This window comes from Solea senegalensis, linkage group LG5 (assembly GCF_019176455.1).
Source record: "Solea senegalensis isolate Sse05_10M linkage group LG5, IFAPA_SoseM_1, whole genome shotgun sequence".
Classification (NCBI taxonomy): Eukaryota; Metazoa; Chordata; class Actinopteri; order Pleuronectiformes; family Soleidae; genus Solea; species Solea senegalensis.
In genome coordinates this window covers 26,259,114-26,282,280 of record NC_058025.1, presented here as the reverse complement: position 1 = coordinate 26,282,280, position 23,167 = coordinate 26,259,114, and the positions used below count along the sequence as shown (strand labels likewise).

At 44.7% G+C, this 23,167-nt stretch overlaps 1 protein-coding gene across 9 annotated transcripts in view; it reads left to right on the top strand.

Annotated features, from left to right (window-relative positions):
- The first annotated feature begins 3,278 nt into the window (after positions 1-3,278).
- The window catches only part of pbx3b (pre-B-cell leukemia homeobox 3b), a 51,803-nt gene continuing 31,914 nt past the window's right edge, over positions 3,279-23,167 (top strand). For 2 of the 9 annotated variants that reach the window (XM_044025799.1, XM_044025797.1), the window contains exons 1-2: positions 3,281-4,909; positions 5,362-5,441. In XM_044025799.1, coding sequence (XP_043881734.1) covers positions 4,662-4,909; positions 5,362-5,441 — 328 coding nt within the window. In that variant the 5' untranslated portion in view covers positions 3,281-4,661. Of the gene's footprint in view, positions 4,910-5,361; positions 5,442-23,167 lie in introns of all 9 variants that reach the window. The other 7 variants (XM_044025800.1, XM_044025802.1, XM_044025805.1 and 4 more) reach the window with 6 other exon arrangements.

The window sequence follows — 23,167 nt, the reverse complement described above, 5'->3', positions numbered from 1 at the left end:
TACAGTACGACTTTGCTGTACGAGATTTCACAATGAGAGCAATTAAGGTCCGATTTCACTCCTCTGCCGAGAATCAATTTGGGCTCCGGCCTGGATGACAATTAAAATGTAAGCCCTTAAAATGCCTCCCCAAGTCAATCCACGTCTCTGGTATTGACCAGAATATATGGCCCGTGTCCAAGCCGCCGCCGCCGCCACTCGCTGGCCAATCTTAAAGGTTACTGCAACCACTACATGTACCCACATTAACAGGACACTCACCTCCCTGGGTTTATGGCCTGTGTAATAATTTTAAGCAAAGAGAGAAGTGCAGTCAGTGGAGACAGTAACAGTGAGAGAGTCGAGGGAGGACAAGTATAGTATGATTGATCGCGGCGAGCGGTATAGCTGTGTACCTCTCACCTTCCCCCCCGATTACTGCCTGCTCCTGATCTCTCACATCTGTCTTGACTTCCTAAAGAAACAGATTCCCGACTCTTGGGATCAAAACTTTATGAAAAAGGTTGACTTTTTTTTTTTTTTTTTTAAGGAACATCCTGCTTTGTGTCTGCGCTCTCATACATATGAATGAGGTCTGACCGTGGCCAGACTGGGACACGGGGGTAACCGCTGAGGTTACAGTATCGGCGCTGAGCATTGATCAAGGACATCGACTGTATGTGGTAATATCATGGTATTCTTTTGTTTCTCCACACATATAATGTGTCAGTGTAACATCTCTAAGTAGTTTATAAATACTGTAAAACACTTGAAATTAAAGTTTTCTGCAGCGATATCCAGTTTTCAAACCTGGCGAGTTCAATATGTTTGTGTAATCCTGTGATTCTTGTAATTATTTTAATTATTTTAAGAAGGTCTTGTGGTTTAAACGACAGCGTTTTATGCATAATCAGTATTTGTTTGTGCATATTTCAACATTAATACAGAACTTTAAAAAGATTGATACAGGATCGCGCCATGAAATATCACAATATTTTTACCTGAGTATGTGGTGTAACGTCCATTTCAAATGTCCAGTAAAATATTCATTATAATACAAATGATTAACGTCTGTTTAAAATCTGAGTTTGACCCGAGCAGACCTTTGGATATCAGCTCTGATCCATGCGTCAAAACGTGATGTAGGAATACCAGGAAATAAATAAGAATAAAGAATCCAAACCCAATGAAAGACTGTTCATGATCGGGTTAGCACCGTCTGCTTGGTCATTTCCTCCACTCTCCCTGAGCAACAGGGGATCGTCGCGGCGACGCGCAGACCAGGTGTGACAGCCCGTCTCCACCGGGCTCGCACCGCTCTCTCACCATCCTCAGAACCCAGTTCTGATTCCAGGAGGCTGAAAGAAAAGGCCGAGCATCGTCTTCAGACGTCACTTCACCCGTCTTTTAATGATTTGTGACCCGTTTTGTGGACGGCGAAATCGCGAAAACCACGCACCCATAACTTCTCACTTAATCTGTATTACTCTCATCACAACAGAGCAAGCCACTCTATCAGTAAATGCTAATCTCCTAATTAACAAGCTAATTAGGCAATTACAGCTCTGCAGAAGGATGCCTAAATGAAATATGACAACACAGTCACTCTGTACGGCACCTGTGGGTCTTTTCAGATGTCACGACGAGGAGCATGATGACAAAGTGTCGCCTCCGCACTCATAGGTGCTTATTCCTCCGCCTCGCTTAGCTTGTTTGCAAAAATAGCGTCATTTAATTTACCCCGCGCGGAAACCGCACTAAATTATTTTCACCTTTATGGTTTTTTTTTTGTTTTTTTTCGAGTGCGGCTGTAGCGCGCGCGGGCCTTTTGGCTGTGTAAACACGGATCTGTGAACAAGTCGCACGCATCGCAAGTGTCTCTCAGTGAGGAGCTGTCACACGCGGAAATGAATTATGTTGACATATGGCTGAAAACAACGGTGAATGGGCCCGCTATGCTATGCAATGAAGAATCATGCACTGCAACAGAGGAGAGGAGCCCGAGCTGTACCTTTGAGCCCTTTCTGACAGGTATGTAGTGTGACTTGACAGCTCAGTATTTCAATGATAAATGCAGTAGTCCTGGGACTCCCATTCACTAAACTCAAGAGTGTGTTGCTCCAGTGCTTCAAGGTCAAACCAATGAGCAGAAAACCACACACACACACACACACAGTGCTAAAGACAATTTGGCCTTTTTTTTTCAACGTCTTAAGTTCTTTTGATATTAACATTTCTGACTTCACTTCATTTTAATACACAATCAAATACTTCAATTCTGATTTCAAATGCATTTGTTGTGTGTGTTAACAAAAAGTGATAATAAAACATTAGCGACTCAATGACGTCATTAATAAAATGAACGCTAATGAATGCTAATGGTGACAACAGAAATGCCACACTTAAAATCATAAACCCAGTGACAGACAGGGGGCAGCAGACTCGAGTCAAATGATCAGATAGAACCCTTTTTTTTATTTATTTATTTTTTTTTTAGTAATGACTCACTATATTTTGACTTCCGTTGAACTTCTTCAAGAGAAAAGTTTCCTTCCGTTTCCTGTCACTGACTCACGACAGTGATTCACTTCCTCACGCCCGTGATCTAGCACTCGAACGCCGGTCGCTAAGAAACGTGTTATTTTAAGCTCAATTTTTTCTTTTTTACAGTTCACTTTGGAATACTAGGTTCGTTATCAACTGTGGAGTCCGGCGTGTAACCGGTGCTTACCAGACATCATGTTTATTCATAATCAGGAGCATTTTTAACAGTGCAAAAAAAAACAACCTTCAACAGCAGCAGCAGCAGCAGCAGCAGATCTGAAATGTTCCCTCAAGTTTGGCATCAAGGCCTCACAAACTCCCCTCCTCTGTCTTTTACCCCTGCACTGTAACATTACCACACACACACACACACACACACGTTACAAATCCACTGTCTAAATGCTTATTGTAGAGGAGCACAGTATATTTGCTGCCTTGCATCCACCTCAACAACTTGTCTGCTGCCATAGCAACTGCGGAGGGAGCACGGAGCAGCGCCGCCTCGCTTTGTGCAATGGATGTCACTCGTAGCAACGGCCAATCAGAAGTTGCCATCCCTTTTGTAGCAGCAGTGTGAAGATGGAGGGATGGAGGCGGGGAGAGAGGGGCGGGGGGTAGTGGGTGGGCCTTCGACATCATGCATCTGCCAGCAATAGGACACGCGCGTCGTCAGTCTCCGTCACTGTGGCCTGTGATTGGTCGAGCCGCTTTACTTTCCAATAATATAAACATGTCTGCTGTGCGGGCTGTGCTCGAGCCAGGGCTTAGCGGGGACCGTGCACACACTCTCCACATCAAACTGTATAAAAACTCTCATTATGCATCGGCCTGTGTTGTAGCAGGGTTAAATCTTTATCACTGCTTCACAGAGAGAATATGCACATAGCTGCACGTGCGCGCGCGAGGACACGAGGACACGCCGCCGCCGCCGCCGCCGCAAGAAAGAGAGAGGAGACACTCTGCTGCGCTTTCATCAATATAATCACCATTCTAACTACTAGCTTTTAACATTTTGTTTTTTCCCGTGTTCAGGCGAGAAGTGACAGGGATTTAGACCCCTCCTCTGCAGGGCGGAGCGTGCATTTTCATCCCGTATTTTGTCTCTTTTTTTTTAAATTCTTTCTTTCTTTTTTTCCTCCTCCTCCTCCTCCTCCTCCTCTCCGAGCCCTGTTCCCCGCTCTGACACGTCTGCACTGAGTGAGTGGCATTGGCACACTGTCAATCGCTCACCAACCGCTGCCATCAAACAACATAAAACACACACAGGCAAGAGGCTGGAGCTCATAAATTTCAGCAGGGCAAGATCTCTCTCTTTTTTTTTTTGCGCACCGCCTTCACACGGCGCTGTCTCCTAATTAATTTTATTCTTCGCTGTTGCTTGTTTTTGTTGTGTGTGTGTTTGTTTTTTTGTAAAACAAACAAACAGAAAAAAAAAAGCAACTTTTTTTTGTACATTTCATATTTTTATATTCTCATATGCAGCAGAGTGCGTGTGTTTTTCCTCTGGAGTCATTTCTGCACATTTATAGTTGGCAACACCTGCAAGTCTAATATTTTTTTTTTGTATTTTTTTTATTTTTTTTTCTTGGTCTTCTTTTTCCCTTCTTTTGATTTGTTTCCACACTGGATATTTTTGTCGCCGCAGCTCCACCGGGAGGATTTGGACATTTTATTGGAGAGGAAATGCGACGGGGATCCCGCGAAGAGCGCAAATAAATGAGAGATCACCGTGGAGCGTTTGTGTCCACGCACACCGCCCGTCACATCCCAGGGAGAAGACAGATTGGCATGAGGATTCGCGCGGGATACGATGGACCGTCAATTTTGACAAAGAAGTTTTAATAAGAAGATTAAAAAACAACAACAACAACAACAACAGATTTATGCATTTTTCTACAAACACTGCCGCGCGTTTTGGCACTTTGGACCGCGCGTAAACGAGCGAGAGGACGGCGAGAACTTGGACACAAGGTTGACGCTTTGAGACGTCGCTGCTCGTCTTTCTTTGACATATAATAATAATAATAATAATAGTAGAAAAAAAGAGAATAAATCGCCGCGTGTTCCCTGCATCGCGCGAGAAGCCCACAGCAGTGCATCCCTCCAGTCTGCGGCACATGTTGTAGCCGATTTCGTATATGAGTTTTTCAATTTGCGTGGCTCAGTGCACAGACTCTTTAGCGGCGACTATGGACGATCAAGCCCGGATCATGCAGTCGATCGGCGGGGTCAGTCTGGCCGGCCACTCGGTACAAGGAGGCATGGCACTGCCGCCTCCTCATGGACACGACGGGACGGACGGAGACGGAAGAAAACAAGACATTGGTGACATTCTCCATCAAATAATGACCATAACTGATCAGAGTCTGGACGAGGCGCAAGCAAAGTTGGTTGATTTATATGTTTTATTAACTTCGCCCCGTGCGCAAAAAAAAAAAAAAAAACCGCTGAACGCATCACTGTTGAGTTGTGGCCCCATGTTTTGCTTAACTGCCCCATGTGTAACAATAGACCGGGGTGGCTTTAATGATCATCTCACACCGAGGTGCAGTTTACTGCCTCGCAGAGAAGTTGTCACTGAGGAAGCGGCAGCAGTTTCATGTGCAAGAAAGTTTGTGTGCACACATGTCCTGCAGTCACTCTTCATACATGTGCAATAACACAGGGGAAATGCTTCATTATTTAAATATTATTCATGCATTCAGGTAGTTGAAATGATCATTCACTGTACAGTAGCAAATCACTTTGTGAAATATCCTCCCGTCGATAGTGACAATGAATGTGTGACGTGCGACTGATCAATGAACTTATTTCAGTATTTTATCTTGTCTCATACTGAAACAGGAAACATGGACTGAACTGTCACAGAATGAAACCAGCACTCTTCAGCGTCCTGTGTGAAATCAAAGAAAAGACAGGTAAGGACTTTGTTTACAACACTGTGATGATTTTTTAATTAGGACTATTGTGAAGCTGGAGGAGGGAGACTCAGGCGTCTCACCCTCACCCACAGGTTACAGGTGGGGGGGGACCCCTGCCCAAATGAATCAATCACTATTTTTTAAACATGTCACTGTGCCACACAGACACAGCACTGTTGTGACAGCACAGGGAGATTTTCTTCTTCCCCTGCCTCCATCTGAAGATGCTCTTATTTTATCACTGCCAGTCGCGTGTGCTTGGATTTAAACACACACACACACACACACAGCGTTCACCCTCACTACTACTATCCTGGCACCGAGCAGGACGGGGAAATCCCGCAGCATATGTTCTACATAACTGAGATCCCACACACACACACATACACACACACAGAGTTCATGCTTTCATAAACTCACAACAATTTCCACATTTGAAGGCAGCTGTGCTCTCGGCTGAAGAACTGAAACTGGATTATAGGGAATATTTTTAAAACATTATTCCTTTGTCGTCGACAGGTTTTTACGAGCAGCGTTGAAAAAGTTCACACACACATCCTAGTGTTTTTATGCCTTTTATGGCTCAAAGTTACAGAATATTTAGTGATAAACTGCCTCTTTTTTTTTTTAAATGAATGAATGAATGAATGAATAAACGACTGTTTTCTTTTAGTGCGAACATCTTTATTACGATGGTGCTCCTCTCAAAACCAGATGCTCCTTAAGTAAACAAGTGGTCGTTACTATTTATTTTTCAAGTGTGTGTGTGTGTGTGTGTGTTTTTATTTTAGTATAATTTACCAAACCTGAAGCTTTGTCACATGTGTGACCTTTGTGCAGTTTATTATGAAGATATTGGTCCAGGGCGGGGGGGTGGTGGAGGTGGGGTTAGATCATAAACCGTTTTATGAACTTCCCCAACACAGTTTAGGATCACACACACACACACACAGAGCTTCACAGTGTTTGTGAGAGTTAGGAAAAGAATGAAGATGCATTTTCAAACGTCGCAGATTTTTGATTTTCCATGCACTCGACATGACACCAATTTTATTCTCTAACTTGTTTTTAATTTATTTTTTTAAAGCAGTTCATTCTTCACCATTTTGCCGTCTTTTGTCGAGATTGTGTAAAAAGCTCTGGTTTAAATTTGATTTTGACGAAAGGCATAAAATGAAAAAAAAAAGTCCATTTAAAAACCTCCCCCAAAAAAATGAATGTGAGCAGGAGGTGTGTGTGTGTGTGTGTGTGTGCATGGTTAACCTGTGCTTTAGAGTCACAGCCTCTCCCTCTTAGCCACTGACAGAGCTCAGCTGGTCTGGTGGCCTTGTTGACCGCTCTGTTGTTTCAGCACACACACACACACACACACACACACACACACACTTCTCTCCAGCGCTCAGAGTCGTGCACGCTCTCCCCACAGTGACATCCACCTTTTGCCTTTTTAATACATTTGACTCACCAGTGTAATTACGGCTCACATGTATCTTATTGTCCAGTGTGTGTGTGTGTGTGAGCTTTAGATAATATTCGGCGCTGAAACTAAATTGCCTTGATTTGCACGGCTGTGTGAAGTGAAAAAGAGATTTTTGAAGACTTCTCAGAGAGTTTATTGCACTTTTTTTTTTAAACATCGCTAATGCCCTGGAAGTATTAATTCACTTTGATATGCTAATTAGAGAGCATTATGCAAGACAGGAGCTTAAGTGGCAGCATGAAGTCATTTGCCTGTCACTAAAGTGAGTGTTTTTTAGCAGGAGGGCTTTTTCCTGCTCCTGAATGTTGATCAGGTAAATGTGAGAAGTGATATGTGACGCTAAAAAAAATAATGTCCTTTTAGGACAAAGGATGCGTTCATGGCCTTTTTTTCACCTGCAGAAAAAGACAATGAATGCATTGAGGGGAAAGTGGCCTGTAGTCCTTGTGTCTCTGTGCTGGCTTGGTTTTATCCTGCTCACTACTCCCTTGTCGTGCTTGGAAGAGAGACTCAGCAGCAGCAGCAGCAGCAGCAGCGGGAGCGGCAAGAATAACAAAGGTGAAAGATTACCTCCATATGGTATTTCTGACCAGGAAAAGAGAGGTTCTGTAGCAGGACTCGTCTTTGATGTGAGGTTTAATCAATAGAAAGAGATTACAGAAAACTATTACAGGCTAAATCACAGAGTGCCACAGAGAGGCTTAGCCCCTCGCCACAGCTCTCTTAGCTGCATGGCGCGTCTTTTGGCTGCGTATTGACTTGTTGTTGTCCTGACCTTTGACTCGTCAGGTTCAGAAAAGGCGCGGGGGGGTGCTCTGGAGAGGCAGGGGAGGGAGGGAGGGAGGGGCGAGTATCTGTGGCAGATTCATGCTGATAAATGCCCTGATCCAGTGTTTCCAGAGCACTGGATTAAGGACGGACGCGCGTTTATCGGCTCTCCGGGAAAGAGTGCGTTCACTAAATACATTTCGGGACGAGGCTGTAATTAACCACATGCAAGGCTGACTAAAAGCATTACCTGGAGTAAATAGAGTTAAGACTGAGGAGGTAAACATTTTCTGCAATCTACAGGGAATTTCAACGCTCCCTGACAAAGTTAATGAGCCATCTTATTCCAAAAGGAACATTATTACTATAATAACAACAATAATAATAACAATAATAACAATTACACAGACTCTATTTGCACTGGACTTGATTTTTCCACCTTCCTCCGTGTGCTGAAAGAGCTCCAGTAAACACATGAGAGAATAGAGAGGCTATTCAGCACGAGAGACAATTGACTTTGGCTGCTTTTTGTTTCACAGAGCCACAGTGCAGCGGCTGCACTGACTAGATAGTGTCGAGGCGAATGGCTCGCGCACAGCTGGGTTCCTGACTGGCTCAATGGCAGGGCCACTGGTGCTTCCTCCTCTAAAGTGTGTGTGTGTGTGTGTGTGGGTTGGGGGGCACCAGGCAAGACGCGGTTATTATCTAAGTGTCTCCCCAAAAATCCCCCCCCCCATCAGCAAAGACGAGAGCCAGACAAAGAGGAGAGAGGAAGAAAACAAAGGCTGTACATATCGGTTTCATTTTAAAAAACTGATGGAAGCTCTGCGTCCTCTATCTGAACGTGCAGCTTTTTGGGTTCGTAATAATTCAGTGCCGTCCCTCCATCTGTACACATGGGCACCCATCTTGCCCCGTCCCTCGAAGCGTTTTCCGCGGGCCCCGTGCGCGATCAACAGCTCATAATTGTTTTTTTTGTTTTTTTGCACATACGTTATGCAAATGGCTTTTTATGGCAACTGGCATAACAATTAGCAACCTCCAACAATATTTTAGCAGGTTAATTGCGAAAATTTCTGAATTGTACATGCGAGTTGTTAATTAGGCATGACAGAGGTGGTGAAATAGTTATCTTCAGGCGGTGGCAGCCAGCAGTGGCTGCTTTGGATGCAAAGAGGAAAGGATTGATTGAAATGAGTTTGTTTCTCTTTCTGGGGCTTCTGCTTGTTGCAGCAGGTCGGGGAATGAGAAGAAAGCGTCTCACGTGATCACCTGACGCTGCCTGCGTCACTGTGAAAGACCTTTGACCTTTGACACCGACACACAGTCAATGTAGCACTGGGGGAAAAAAGGCCACTCCAAAAATAAGCAAAAAAAAATAAACAAATACAAGCTATTAAGAAAATTCTCTTGGTGAGATTTCTTGAAATAATAAATAATCTTTAAATTAGCTGGGAAAACGAGTATTGTGATGTTTTGTGTCTCGTAATAAGCTTGTGATGCTCAAAAGTAGCATGATTTTTTTTTGTCATCCTGTTTGTTTCAAGTGTATTTAACTCATTTTTAGTTCTATAATTGTGACACGGGTCTAGATTTAAGTCCAACACCTACTCGAAGTTAGATAGTTAGCATTCCTGACGTGTTGACCGTGCAGTTTTGAATAAAGCAGATTTGTGAAGTCTATGTCTTAAAAACGAGACGATTCGTCTTTTCCAAACGACCTTCAGACATTGTTTCGTCTGAGCTGGGACTCAAAACATATTGTCTCATATGAAGTGTGATGATTTGTTTTTTTAAAAATAATTGCTTTAAATGCTTTAAATGACACTTTTATATTTTACACTTTTGGTCAAAATGACAAATAAGACCAACAGAATAAGTCGTCATGTATTTTACACAATAATATAACAATTGGTTGATTATAGAGTGAACTAGGGTCAACATGCACCTATATTCATTTCCAGTGAATAAATAGATAAATAAATGGATCCTTCTTCTTCCTTTAATGTGATATTTTCCCCTGTGTCGTGATGTCAGCCGTGTCACTCAGTGGCTGAGTCTTCCTGTCTCTAACTCCACAGAGCCAGTTATTAGTGTAAAAAGGGTTACAGTGAAAGAGTGGTGCAAAAAAGCAAGTCCTCTCTCAGTAATGACTCGGCTATTTATAGGTCTCTATTTCATTAGCTCTAGTGTTTCAGGGAAGAGTTTCTCTCCTGGGACAATAGACACCGCGATGTTCATTTACTCTGCGTGGACGACTAAGTGACCTATCATCTGTGAGGGCACGAGCCCTGAAAAACAGCCCTGCGACTGTCACCGTGTCGTCTGACTTTTGCTTATGCGAAGGTATTTAATCTCTGGGGTTACAGTATTTTGGGATGTAAACATTTGAAATCTCACTTGTAACGCCTCGGCGCCCGAGACAGAAACGCAGTGACACACTGTCGTCCACTTTTCTTTTCTTTACACACGATTGTTTCCCTAAAAACAGGTAGAAAAAAAAAAAACCTCATTTGCGTGGCAGAAAATGAAGCCCCTCTTCCCCCCATTGTTCCATACGCCATTGTTCCACATGTTTTATACATTACAATGATGTATCGGAGGCAGAAATGGGGAAAAGACTGCAATGCAATGAAATTTTAATCAGCGTCTTCTGCTGCTTTAATAAGGCAAATAATTCTCATTGGCTGCCGCGTTAAGATTTCTAATATTTAATTCATAGCAAACCTTGCATTATTCCGCTTTAGCCCTGAGACAAGCTCCACACTGCTGCTGCTGCTGCTGCTGCTGCTGCTGCTGATGCCCCGAGACAACACAAAACAAAAGTCAGATGTAGCATAACACGATCACAATGCTGGTACTGTGTGTGAAATTAAACATGTATTTAAAATCATTTCGGAATGGCTCCGTGTGTGTGTGTGTGTGTGTGTGTGTCCGACTGCTCTCTAAACACGCACTCTATTTTCTTAAGTCCTTGAAGTTGATTTTTGTGTCTGAAGTAATGGAAAGATGGCGAGGGGCCAGCAGCGAGACGCTGGCTCATGTTACGGCCCTGTTTTCCTCTTTTCGGTGAAATGGCTTAATTGGTGTCAGAGCCCCAGGGATGAAGGCCTCTCGCTCTGAAACACAGTGTTCCCTCAAAACCAGGAGGAACCCGGGCCGGCGTCTGCTGGTGAATGAGCACTAAGCCGGGGCACAACAATACCATATGATGTTTGCGATGACAGGAATTAATATGCACTTGCTCCCCGAAAGCGGTGATTAATGGTCGCGGGCGGGGGGAACGCTGCTCCTCCTTTGGCTCGTCTTTTGATCGGGATTGAACAGAGAGGCTGGTTTCTCCTCTCTGTCGAAAGTGGAGGTCACCCAGAGTACATTACTGCTGTTCTCCTCCTGCTCTGTCCTCAAGCAGGAGGAGCCCGAGCGCTCGTGATGGATTCCTTTGGAACCGACCCACTCCCGTGCTCGCATGCCTCCACACTTTTACTCGCGGATGCATTTTTAAGAGAACGATTGTTTCCAAGAACGAGCGCCACTTTTAATAATGCGGCCGAGAACTGAAGTTTGTGTTCATTCGGCGTTTTCATCCACAGATTATTGATTCAGAGGCCAAACGTGTGAACAAAATGGTGGCGTGTGCTGCCATGATAATGATCTGTATCTGTTGTGTCCAACGAGGAGACACATGAATATTTAATTGTGTCCAGACCCTTGTGTTCATATCTTACTTTCTCTAATGCGTTTCCACCCTCCCAGGTACGTCCCTCTTATAGTAATGGAGAATTAAAGTGCACATTAAAATCATATAAATCGCCACGTAGGGGATTTCCGAGGACATTTGTCTCGGTCGGAAATTCAAACGGCAAGTTTTGACAACGGGACGCTGTGCTGACGCGGCGCGTTCGGCTCCTCAAATAAGCATCTCCTCCGTCGGCGTGATTGATACGTATTAAGCGTGCACTTTTTTTTTTTTTTACATCACAGCGCTCGGGGGGGAAAGATGGTGCAGCTGCAAAGGATATGAGTTTTAAACAGTGAATGACTCGCCCCTCCACTCCTCATATTGATCTATTTGTGTTGGCGGAGTGGCAGGTGCTACGCGGAGACTGTGTCAGCTTTGATTGTTTGTGTCAGTGATCCGCGCCGACACTGAGCTCTCTCGCTGTTCGTCGCCGCTCGCGCTGCCTCTTGATGAATGGCGGGGAAAATATTGAGAATTTACCTTAAGAATTTTCCCCCCCCTCAGAATTGTTGTTTTTTTTAAGTACAATTATGCAAAGCGTTCCTTCATCAGCTGCTGAGGGACTGGCGACTGTAATTCCTCTCCTCCAAATATGCAAGATTAGCTCTTAACCTGTGTGTATGTGTGCACTCGCAGGCCCCGGTTGGGCTTTGCAGTGAAGGTGAGGCGCACAGTGCTCGGAGCCTCTGTAAGTATGCAGAGCACGGCGGGACTCTCGCGGGTGCTGAAGGAGAGCATGGAGTGGCAGAGTTAATTTATTTAATGACTGAGCGTCTTATATCTCCCCAGCCCTGATTAGAATCCATGCTTGATGAGGGAAGCGATACAGGGGCGTGCACAGCCCTGGGCCCTAGCATGGTCTTCTTTCATCCGCTGTCTAGTTCTCCGTCTCTCAATAAAGAAAAAAAAAAGGGAATGAAAGACGGAAAGAAATGTCCACTTTTATATCTTGGAATATTTTGTGATTGTTGCACACTGAATATGTGTGTGTGTGTGCACGGCGTGATAAAGCTCTGTGAACGTGGGAAAGCCAAACAGAGTGTGTCACTCTGGCAGCGTCGGGGAGACCGTGACCTTCCTCTCTGCCAGCGTGTCTCTCGCCGAGCCAAAGCGCTGCCCTGTAGATGTGGGCTTGGCTGAGGGAGGGAATACAAACACACAGAATGGACCGACACTGGGAAAGGGAGGTGGGGGAACAACCCGGTAAGAGCCATAATTGTGAAGGAGGTGGGTGTGGGGGGGGGGTTTGAAGTAATGAAATACTTCTTGCAGCTATCATGACTGAGAAGGTGAGGGAGGGAAGGCGAGCGTGCCGGCGATCCTCCCCCGGCTTCTAACATTTCCACGAGCCGTCATCAGTAATGCCGCGGCAGCCTCACAAACCAGAAATGATTTCTTCAGGCGTCGCTGTCAAGTGTTATTCAAATAACACCGGCCTCACATTTGAATAACAGCCGACATTTTGAATTAATTAATCAGACAAGATAGTCTGGGCCTTTTCTCATTAGTCTACAGGTCAGGCTGGGGAAGATGTATGCGCCGGTGATGATATACTTGTCTTTAATCGTGATTTATGGAGATTTCGGATTGTACTCGATTTGTCAAAGAGCCTGGTGGCAGAAAAATAGCTCCGTGCATATTTCATTACCTAATCTGCGATGTGTCCCCGCGATGCTAAAAGATACAGTCCTGTTGTTTAGATGCACAGGAAGCGCCTTTTAAATTCACTCTTCTTGAGTGAAGAGGTTTCACGCACACGCACGCACGCACACGCTCATTTAATCTCGTTTCTTAGACCTCTCTCATTTTACTTTTCCTATGCAATTAAGCGAGGGCTGTAAATTATAACTGTGCCGTACTTTAATTATCGCGGTGTAAAAATAGAGTTCCTGTCTTTGAGAGGATTTCATTAACTTACTCAATATTCCTTGTCAGCTCAGGATTGCTTCACTTTAATATGCTAGTGCGTTATTTACTAAGATGTCATTTACATTTAGAAAAAAATTGAATATTAAGCGTTAAGTTTACACATACACAGACAAAAACCTCAGAGGTATAATATGCTAAGAACGCAGCGTCTGTCATTTACATTTAGAAAAAAATGGAATATTAAGCGTTAAGTTTACACATACACAGACAAAAACCTCAGAGGTATAATGTGCTAAGAACACAGCGTCACCAGCTTCATACAGTATTAAATATTAATGAACATATGCAGTATTTTTTTTTTTTTTAGGTTTTAATTAGACATGCAGCACATGCAGTGTGCATGTGTGTGTGTGCACAAAGTGTCAGCAGAGCTCTACGCGCCGTTGCCATTCCACACAAACCGCACCAACACCAGTGTGACAAAACATTCAAATAAATTGCTGTCAATGCTGCCGGGAAAAAAAACACCAAGTGCAGCGATTTCTATCTGACGTGTGGAAGACCCAGACATGCAGTCCTGACAAGTAACGCCGGAGCACCTGTGAGAGGCGGGCCGATGAAAACCAGCATCCGCGCCATAACAATACCCATCATTATTACTTGATATTATTACTCTTCTTTTAAGAGAGAGAGAGAGCGCACACGTGTGGGTGTGTTTTGACGCTTATTTGCGTCCATGCACTTCCTGTTTCCAGTTGAAGTTGCGTTATGAAGTCTGATGGCAACAACAACAAGCACTAAAACTAAAATGTGTGTGTGCGGGTCAGGACACGTACTTATTTTCTTTCTTTCTTCTCGTCCACACAGTCTGCCGCACGTGTCACGGTGATTAAAGCTGAATAATTGTTCGTGCGGCGTACAGGAGTAAAAAGTTCCACCTGATGACAGTGATGGACTTTATTCCCACTCTTCCGTGTGGCACACAGGCAGGCGTAAATACTGCGAGCGCTTCGCTTATTATCTACCGAGTCTACAAAATTGACTCCGTAATTCTTAAATCCAATTGAGGAGCATTAAAAAGGCTTTTTTTTTTTACAAACTCACAGACAAAGGACTCACTGTGGAACGCGCCATCCATTCTCTACTGTATTGTTATTTTCCTCCCTTATAGGTTACTAATGAGGAATCGGCCCTCATTATGATTTTTAGGATGAGAGAGGAAAGCTTTTAATTAATGATATGTAAATGGTTCTGAATTGATTATGTTAGAATATCAAGAGAGATGGGTAGAAGCTGTGGTGTAATATATTTTAATTAAGAATTAATTAAAAATGATGGCAATTTTATAGAGGCTCCCAGAAAAGAGAAGAATTTATTCTCTGTCACAAGTAAATCAGTCCTTGATTAAATAAACAGACACGTGCTGTATTAATGGAAGACTTGCATTTATACTTTGCCGGGAAGAATTATCTTGATTATTTAAAGAAGAGATAAATAAATAAATAAATAAATAAATAAATCAGTGTGGCGCGTCAGTGGTCGACCACAAGCCGGGTTCTCCGGGGTTAACGGTGATTTATCTCATTCCTAATTCATGAGATCAAACCCCCCCTCTGTGTTCGGAGGATCAATAAAGCCGTGTTTCCTTTTTGAATTCGGCGTCCACTATTAGATTTGCGGCGTGGAACGCAATTAGAAGGAAGACGTGAATGTGCGTTTTTATCACGAGTGGCAAGTGTACGTGCCCCCGCCCCCCCCCAAAAGATATCAATCTGTTTATGAGCTAAAAGGATTTGTGTTGTGAGTGGAGACGTGGGCCCTAGTTAACCTTTTTAATTGTTTTTTTTATCATTCATTCATTCATTCATTCATTCATTGTTCAGGGCAGAGGAAAACAGGAAGAACGGGGTGCGTCGCTGTTCAAGGGAAAGAGGTCTTTGTTTTTTTTTCCCCCTGCTAACGGTGGCGTGCATGCTCCGTGCTAAACTCCGCGATCAATGCCACAGAGGCTGCTATCACAGCCCTCGTAGCAGGCGCAGCTCGGGAGGGGAGGGGAGGGGAGGGGAGGCCGGGGGTCCCTGGTGGTTCATTTTGATTGGAGCGCTGGAGTTTTGTGTTGAAAGGCGAGGGAGAGACAGGCTGTTGGAAGCAAATCCCCCCGGATCAGTTAGAGCTCTGCAACAAAAACACCTTGATATTCCTGGGAACATTTGCTTTGCAGAAAAAGAGTGCATTTAAATAAACGGTCAGCAAGAGGAAGACGTGAATCCAGAATGATTCAAAGAAAGCTTAAAGTAAATGTATTCTAGATTTCTTTGATTACATTTATGGTAAGAAAACGTGCTAAGCAATCTGTAAGGGCAGCAGGGAGGATGTGCTGCTTATAGGTTATTAGTACGAGTCCCGCCCCCCCCCATAGCAGGTCACATGTAAAGGCTTAGAGGTATCATGAAGCATCAAATACGCACGGGCGCGTCAGACGTCTGCAAGCGCACACACACACACACACAAATATACACGTGTGACGTGCAGAGGGACATGCGTTCGCGGACGTGTGCGTGCATGCATGCATACACTGCGTGCGTGCGTGCGCGCCGGCGGGTTGGCAGAGCATCTTCTTTTTGACACCTGCAACTAGTTGCAATACATCACTGTCAGGATCGCTTTCCTCCACCTCTCCACGTTTGTGCGTTAGTTATCCGCGGAGGCCTTCGTCGGGAAAGTTTGAGCGGTCTTGACACCCCGCTCCCCGGCGTGAACACAGAAAGGTGAGGCGGCGCCCGGGGGGGGGTGCCGCGGTGGGGTGTGTGTGTGTGTGTGTGTGTCATCCTCGGCTGCACCCAACAGCATCCTAATGACAAGTGCGGAGAGAAGTGACGGCTTAACGTATAAATATTACGCCGCGGTTAATTCCAGCAAGTGACACGTGAAGCGAAAGCCTCGACGCCACATAAGTAAATATCCCTGCGTTTTATCTTCACTTATTTATGAAATGAATTCCAGGGAATGACATAATAAAAAGCCCCGGCTGAGGTTTATTTAGTTTGGGGCCTCTTGTGGTGATTGTATGTGCTTGTGTAATTGACACTGAAGAGGAAGTGAGGCCACTGTGCATCCTGTGTGAGTCTCAGTGCGGAGACAGGGAGAGTGACTCTGCTAGTGGCGAGCACCAGCAGCTCTGGCCACGACAGAGAAGGTGGGGAGTCGAGCAGTGTGTGTGTGTGTGTGTGTGTGTGGGGGGGTCAGCGTCTGAACTGGCTGATGGGAGCCAGAACATGAAACAATGCCGGGGGAACGTCTGGTGGGTTCGCTGCACAGAATTACAAGCGAGGGAGCAGGCCTGCTGAGGCAATTACAGCTTAATGGGGTCATTTGGAAGGCAATTGCCAGGGGTTAATGTAGTATGGAGAGATGAGGTGAGATTGAAGTGAAATTTTTGGCTCGAAAATGTGTTCAAATGAAAAGGGAGCAGGCAGACACGTCGCACAGTGACGGGGTGGGAGGTTGATTGGGGGAACTGGAATAGAGGCTTTCAACTGCCACACAGAGAGACGCGAGGCCTGGCTGCGGACGCACAGGTGCTCTCCTCTCCCGGCGTCTTCAACAGCTCCAGTCTTGGCCTCTGTGAACCGCGTCGCGTCGACTGTACAATAACAAACGCGCCGTGCCGAAAGTTGCGTCAGAGAAACTACAACAGATACCTTAGAGAGAGAGGGAGAGGGGGGAAAAAAGAAAATCATTACGCACTGTTGCCAGTTCATTACCGTAATTGCCCGACATAATCCAGTGCTGGAAGGGTGCAGTGGAGCTTTGGGAAGGAGAGGCTTTGCCAGGACCTCCGAGCCTGGGTCTCGTCTCTGTGATCCCCCCGATCTGTGGCACGCAGACCGCTCATGCTCACGTTAAACTTCGACCAAAGCCAAACTTATTTAAGGTCAGTCATGTAAACTCCCCTGGGAGCGACTGATACAGGAAGTAGTACGCATTTTAGTACGCAATTATGCTCAACAGTGGAACTTAAACATCGTCTGTGGGTGGAGATTCATTCAGAGTTGTTTTCTCTCTCTCTCTCTCTCTCTCTGCATGACCCTACTTTGTCTTTCTCCCTCTTTCTCCCTCTCGCTCTCTTGTTTTCTGTCATCGCTGTGAAGTCGACGCCTCCCCGCTCCTCCCCTTCCCCTCTACGCGGGGTTTTTGGCCAGGAGCCGGCCACTTCACCGAGGCAGATTTTTCCCAGGCTCCCCAAAGGCTATTTTACAGTTTTCCCATTAGGTCTTTAGCCATTACCAATGTTCCAAATCATTTACAGAAGAATCTATTTACTTTATGTGGTAATGGATTCATTTGACATGGCCTGCTCTGCAGAAACTCAACATTTAACATGCACTTACCCCAAGTTGACTCTCAGACTGCGTTTGCCCTGTTTATTTTCACGTGCTAAAGCAGCAGCTGTCTCACATTTTTCGACTTGAAATCCCTGCGTTGCACAACGGAGGCGGCGGCGTTGTGTCAGCGCTGCAGGAAAAACAAGTGTGACGCAGCCCTGTTGTCATTTCAGAGTGACAAATAGACAGTGGCAGACCATCAGAGAGGGTGAGAGAGTGGAACGGTGTCGCTGACAAACTGCTATGACCTTTGGGGGACTTTGGCCTCAGATACTGTGTTCTCCTCAGGTCAGCATCATCCCTGTCCTGTCGCACGCGGATGCATTTGCATTTCCTTGGCGTCGGCCGTCATTGTACATTTGAAAATACTATTAGTCAGCCGTGCTAAATCATACTTAATTCTGAAACGGTCCGTAAAGCAAAAGCCTTGACAAAAGAGAAAGCATAGCTCTGGAAACTACTGAGCCCTTCCCCTATTCCATGTCACCAAAGCATCCCATCAAAGCCTGCCTCCTTCCTGTTGTAAGGTAGGAAAAAAAAGAGAAAAAAAATCAATGCCGCAATCTTTTCTTTTTGCCTCCTCCAATCCGTAATTGAAATGGAAAATCAAATGAACGGCGAGCAGATAATTGTTTTATCAATATTCCCTGCCTGCCCTACAAGGGTCAGTGCAGAATGATCATGAGTCGGGGATATGACGAGGACAAAATGTGAAATTGAACAGCTAGGAGGCAATAAATCAGCCTTGACAACTAAGAGTGACCAGCATGTAGCTGCAGCAGGCAGCTCTCCCTTCAGAATTTGTCCTAAAGCTGTCTGCACTAAATGGGGGAATATTCATCTCATTATTGTTGCACTTAATATCGCTATCAAATATTATTCTTAGAGTCCAGACGTCGGAGTCAAGGTCACTCGGGCTATTATTGTTGTCAGTGTTAAGCGTGTGATATTGAAAGTGTAATAGAGGGCAGATGTGGGCTATGAGAAGAATGCGTTCAGTCATGTGTGTGTGTGTGTGTGTGTCTGCTGCTGCTGCTTTTACACCACTGTTTACACGACGTTCAAGCGGGTGACAAACAAATGTAGGGCAAAAACACCGCCGGCCTTCATCCTCATCGTCATCGTCATCTGAAACCCTGCTGTGTCCAATAACAGAGAGTTTGTGCACTTGTTTCACTGTCAAACATGTCGTGTTAGCTTTTGGGGGGGAAATACAACGCCGCGATGTATACTTTTGGTTTAGCCGCCAAATGAAACAGACCATAATTAACTTTGCAGATGTAAATATGGAGAAAAAATGGTCACACACTTACAGTGATGGTTTATAATGACATTCTCGTGCAGTGTGTTGTTAGTGAACAATAAATAGAGGTCATTCAGTCTGAGCATCCAAAGATGTAAGGTAAAAAAAAAAAACAAACTCGTAAAAATAGTTGCCTTTAAAATGACTTATTAATTAATCCGCGTTTGTAATCCGCCGTTCCGCGTCTTCAAATAAACCCATCACGTCAGTTTTTCCCGAGTCCAGATAAAACAGTTGCCAGGAAATCGACATCCTAAATCAAACGCCGTCCCTTCCCATCCGGCGCGTCCAGTAGCGAGGCATCGACAAAAAATATGAAATTGATTTGGTTGACGGGTGTTAAAGAGCCAACAGGAGAATGTCACAAACAATGAATGGTCACAGCTTGGAGGAAAATCAATGACAGAGGTTGAAGCCAGTGTGGAGTGCGACTTGGCAGCGTTACACTGTTCCTGGGAAAGAGCCGTCTTCTGGCTGTGCTTGTCTGATCAAAAGGGAAACTTGAAGACGGAGACAAATAAAGACATTGTTTGACTTTAACGTAGGCGGCGGGTGTCTTGTATCCGTGTGCCGTTTTAAATCCTACATGCAGGATTGTAATGTATATAATCGCATCGACTCCTGTTGTCACTGTCGCTGCATTTGTGCCGTTTAGATCCTTTAATCAACAGGTGAGAATAATGTGTTTTAAAGATGTGTAGTGAGGGGGGAAAAAATGAATTGGCAGAGTGTCTTTCAAGTGGACAAAGTGATGAAAATCCCCCCTACTTTGTTGGGATTGCAGTTGTAAGCTTTGCACCATATGCTACTTTCCTCTTTAGCTGGGATTATGCCATCATTATTGCTGATAAAAGCTGTTTACTGCCTTGGCTCCAAATCGATGCTCGGGGCGCTCTGAAACTGGCATTCCCTCTCCAGAAGAATTCATTCCATGCCAGCTGCTCAGGATTCAACCCCCTTTGTTTAAGATTTCACAGTTTTTGTGATGTTTATTTTCTGTTTAGTTCAACCCCCCCCACCCCACCCTCACACATGAGGTTTTCCTTCCCCTGCATTAGCATATGTTTGCAGCAACTCGACATTTACATTTGATTAACTTACAGCAGATTGAGGACGTCTGCGATGCACTCGCACGATTCCCTCTCTCGGTGCCGCACGGCAAACACCAATAATAATAATAAGGCGTGATTTGAGGTGATGTTTTCAGATCCCACATCCTAAAGGGGGCCCACTTCTCAGAATGTTCCCAATCAATGGGATAATCAGTCAATGCAGATTCAGGCCGACAGCTGTGTTAAGATAACAACTGGTTCTCATGACTGTAGCAGCCCCAATGACCTTGTGTGCCTCAAATTAATAATGTAAAATCAACACACGACAACCACCCCCTGGTTCCCATGCAGACAATGATGAACTACCTTTTCGCCTTACCATCACAGCCGCTCACACTAAGTCATGTATCAGTGCATGGACCATAACACCCCTTTTCAACTTAGGCTCCATGTCCCTTAAATAATGTCTCTCACTCTTCCTCTACAGCTCCCTGCTACCCAGGGAAATCACACTGATCAATACTTCCCATTTTAGAGGAACTGCAGCAAACATTCACACAGGATTTACTGTAGCCCTCTGTTAGACTTTAATCAAGCTATAATTTACATCCAACAAACAAAAGCTTGCTGATAATATGTGGACACGTGTTTGCGTTTGCTGATTAATGATCGATCCATCTATCTATCCATCCATCCATCCATCTATCTACCCTCATTTTTCAGTATCCTTGTGTGTCGCTACATGTGCATTTGCCTGCATGCATTCATAATGCCTTCACAGGGCATAAATCAGAACATGCTATCTCAGTACTTCTTTCTATTGGTCAAGGGCCATTGAGCAAAACAGCTTAATGTGCCCTGAACCACCTCAGTCATGGAAGGAGGTGGAAAGACTGCTGACTGGCTGACGCTGGGGTTGGTCGGCTACCCTTGTACTCTCTGCATTATACATATATATGTATATATATATATATCTATATTTATATATATAAATATGCTAATTCTGTATTTTTGAGGAAAAACATGCTCCATTTGTTGTGCCAGTGTCTGCAAGCTAGCTGTTTGTTGCTACGTTCACTTCACAGTCAGTGACACTTGGTCCGCGCGCTAATTCCGCACTTTTTATACCCACTCGAAAGGGGGGCGGGACCTCATTCCCAGAATGTAAATGCTAACAGCTACGCTAACAGGATCAAGTGTTGGGCATGTAACAAAGAAAAAAGAATATTTCTCAACTGAGGTTGGGAAGCACAATTTTTCCAAAACACCACCCCCTAGTCTGGTAATACAAAGCTAAATGCTAACCGAAACATCCCGTAACAATTTGAAACTGAAGACGGGTGCTTTCAGGTGCTGATTGCCACGCACGCACTTCTAACTCATGAAAGAAGGATTTCGTGAGTGGATTGGAGGTGAAGGCATTTGGGTTTTGCTCCTTGATCTCCGTCTGAACTCGCCTTTGACTGCGCGACCACAGCTTGGCGTGTGGTCCCCGTCGCAGGTGTGCGCAATTAGCTTGACAGCTAGCCCCAGCGTAATAAGACCCTCCACTGTTTGTGTCTTTCTATAGCGACCGGCACATATGATATGCAGCGGTGTTCTACGGTCAGCTCCACAGACTGTCTTGTTGCAAGGCTCGTGAGTGTCTGTGTGACATTTATTTAGCCTCCCGTAATGGGGAACGGACTTGGAAGAGAAGAGAGGGTAATGTGTTGGAAAATATCCCTTTCAGCACCTCAGCATTACTTGTCATAGGTCAGGCTTAAAACGTAGCCTGATACAGCTATTAACTCTAATCCAGGCATAAACACAAATCCTCACGCGCCAGCCCAATTAATAATTTGCATAATTAACATGCATTTTAAATAGAGGCTGGTCTTGTCGTTTGCCAGAGCAGGGACGGGGGTAATTAGGGCTAACGGAGCAGTGCCGTGGGCCCTTACCCGTGGACGTGCTATAGTGGGGAAGGGATTGACAACAGCGCTACAAGCTCCCTTGGCTTAGACTGAAACCCCCTTTGACAGAATTAATAGTTGACAAACTGCTCCTAAAGCCCTGGCATTGTTTCTGTCAGTTGTTTGGTTTGATGTCACTGTTAGACATTATAAATCAATAGTGTCAGGATTTAGTAATGTTTATAGCCAGCCATGGTTTATTATTTCATGTGACTGTCATGGACAAATAGTATTTATCATAGCTGTCTATAAATTACTGCAGACAGACTGTTGGTTTACCCAAACCCACTCTGCTCTTACAGGGCCCATTTCGACGTCCACTTACATATTTAGAGTAATTTATTTTCTCAGCCGTAGGCCGACATTAACCCCTTCTCTTTCCCACACTCCTCTGAGACGTATTGTGGCTTGATTGCTCCGCCTCTGCTGACACATTAACACATCAGAAAAAGCTGATCAAAGCTCGTTCAGAGCCGCGCGTCGCCTCTATTTCCAGACTCGACACATTTTATCCGCACACTTGTTTTCAGCGTGGCGTTTACATTCGATGTGACGCCACTGGCTCGTCCTAGCTTGGAAGAAAGAAAAAAAAGAAGAAGAAGAGGGGGGGGGTTATGCAAAGTGTAGCTGTAGCTGTAGCTGTAGCTCTTTCATAGCAAAAATGACGTTTGGGTTTAAGAATGAAAAAAGTCCACTCGCACTTCATCGGCGTCAGACTTTTAACATGAGGTGTTGATAAAGTAATCATTCAGCCGGTCGACACAACTGGGCTTAGAATGAACCTCGGAAACAATTAGAATCATCACTTGCAACAAGTTGTCAACACAACAGTCGCCTTTCGTGATTAATGCAAAAGTGACATTACTTTGTTACCACTCTGTTATTATCAAATGTATATTCTGGTGTAAAACAGTAAGAATAGTCTGGTTTAGTGTTGTAGTAAACTCTCTTTAATGTCTTTGCCAAGGCTGTGGAAGGGACTTTAAGTGAAGACTAAAAAGAGAGGAGACAGCGTAACCTGAGCTGAAGCGGCGATATCGATCAGCTGTGCCATCGACTATGAGGTCCACTTTCAGCGGGGAGGTCATTAGTTACTCCCGTGTGCTAATTCATCCCTGGGTTTGAGGCGTATCCGCTCGAATGCTAATTCGCGCCCGTGATTTGACAGC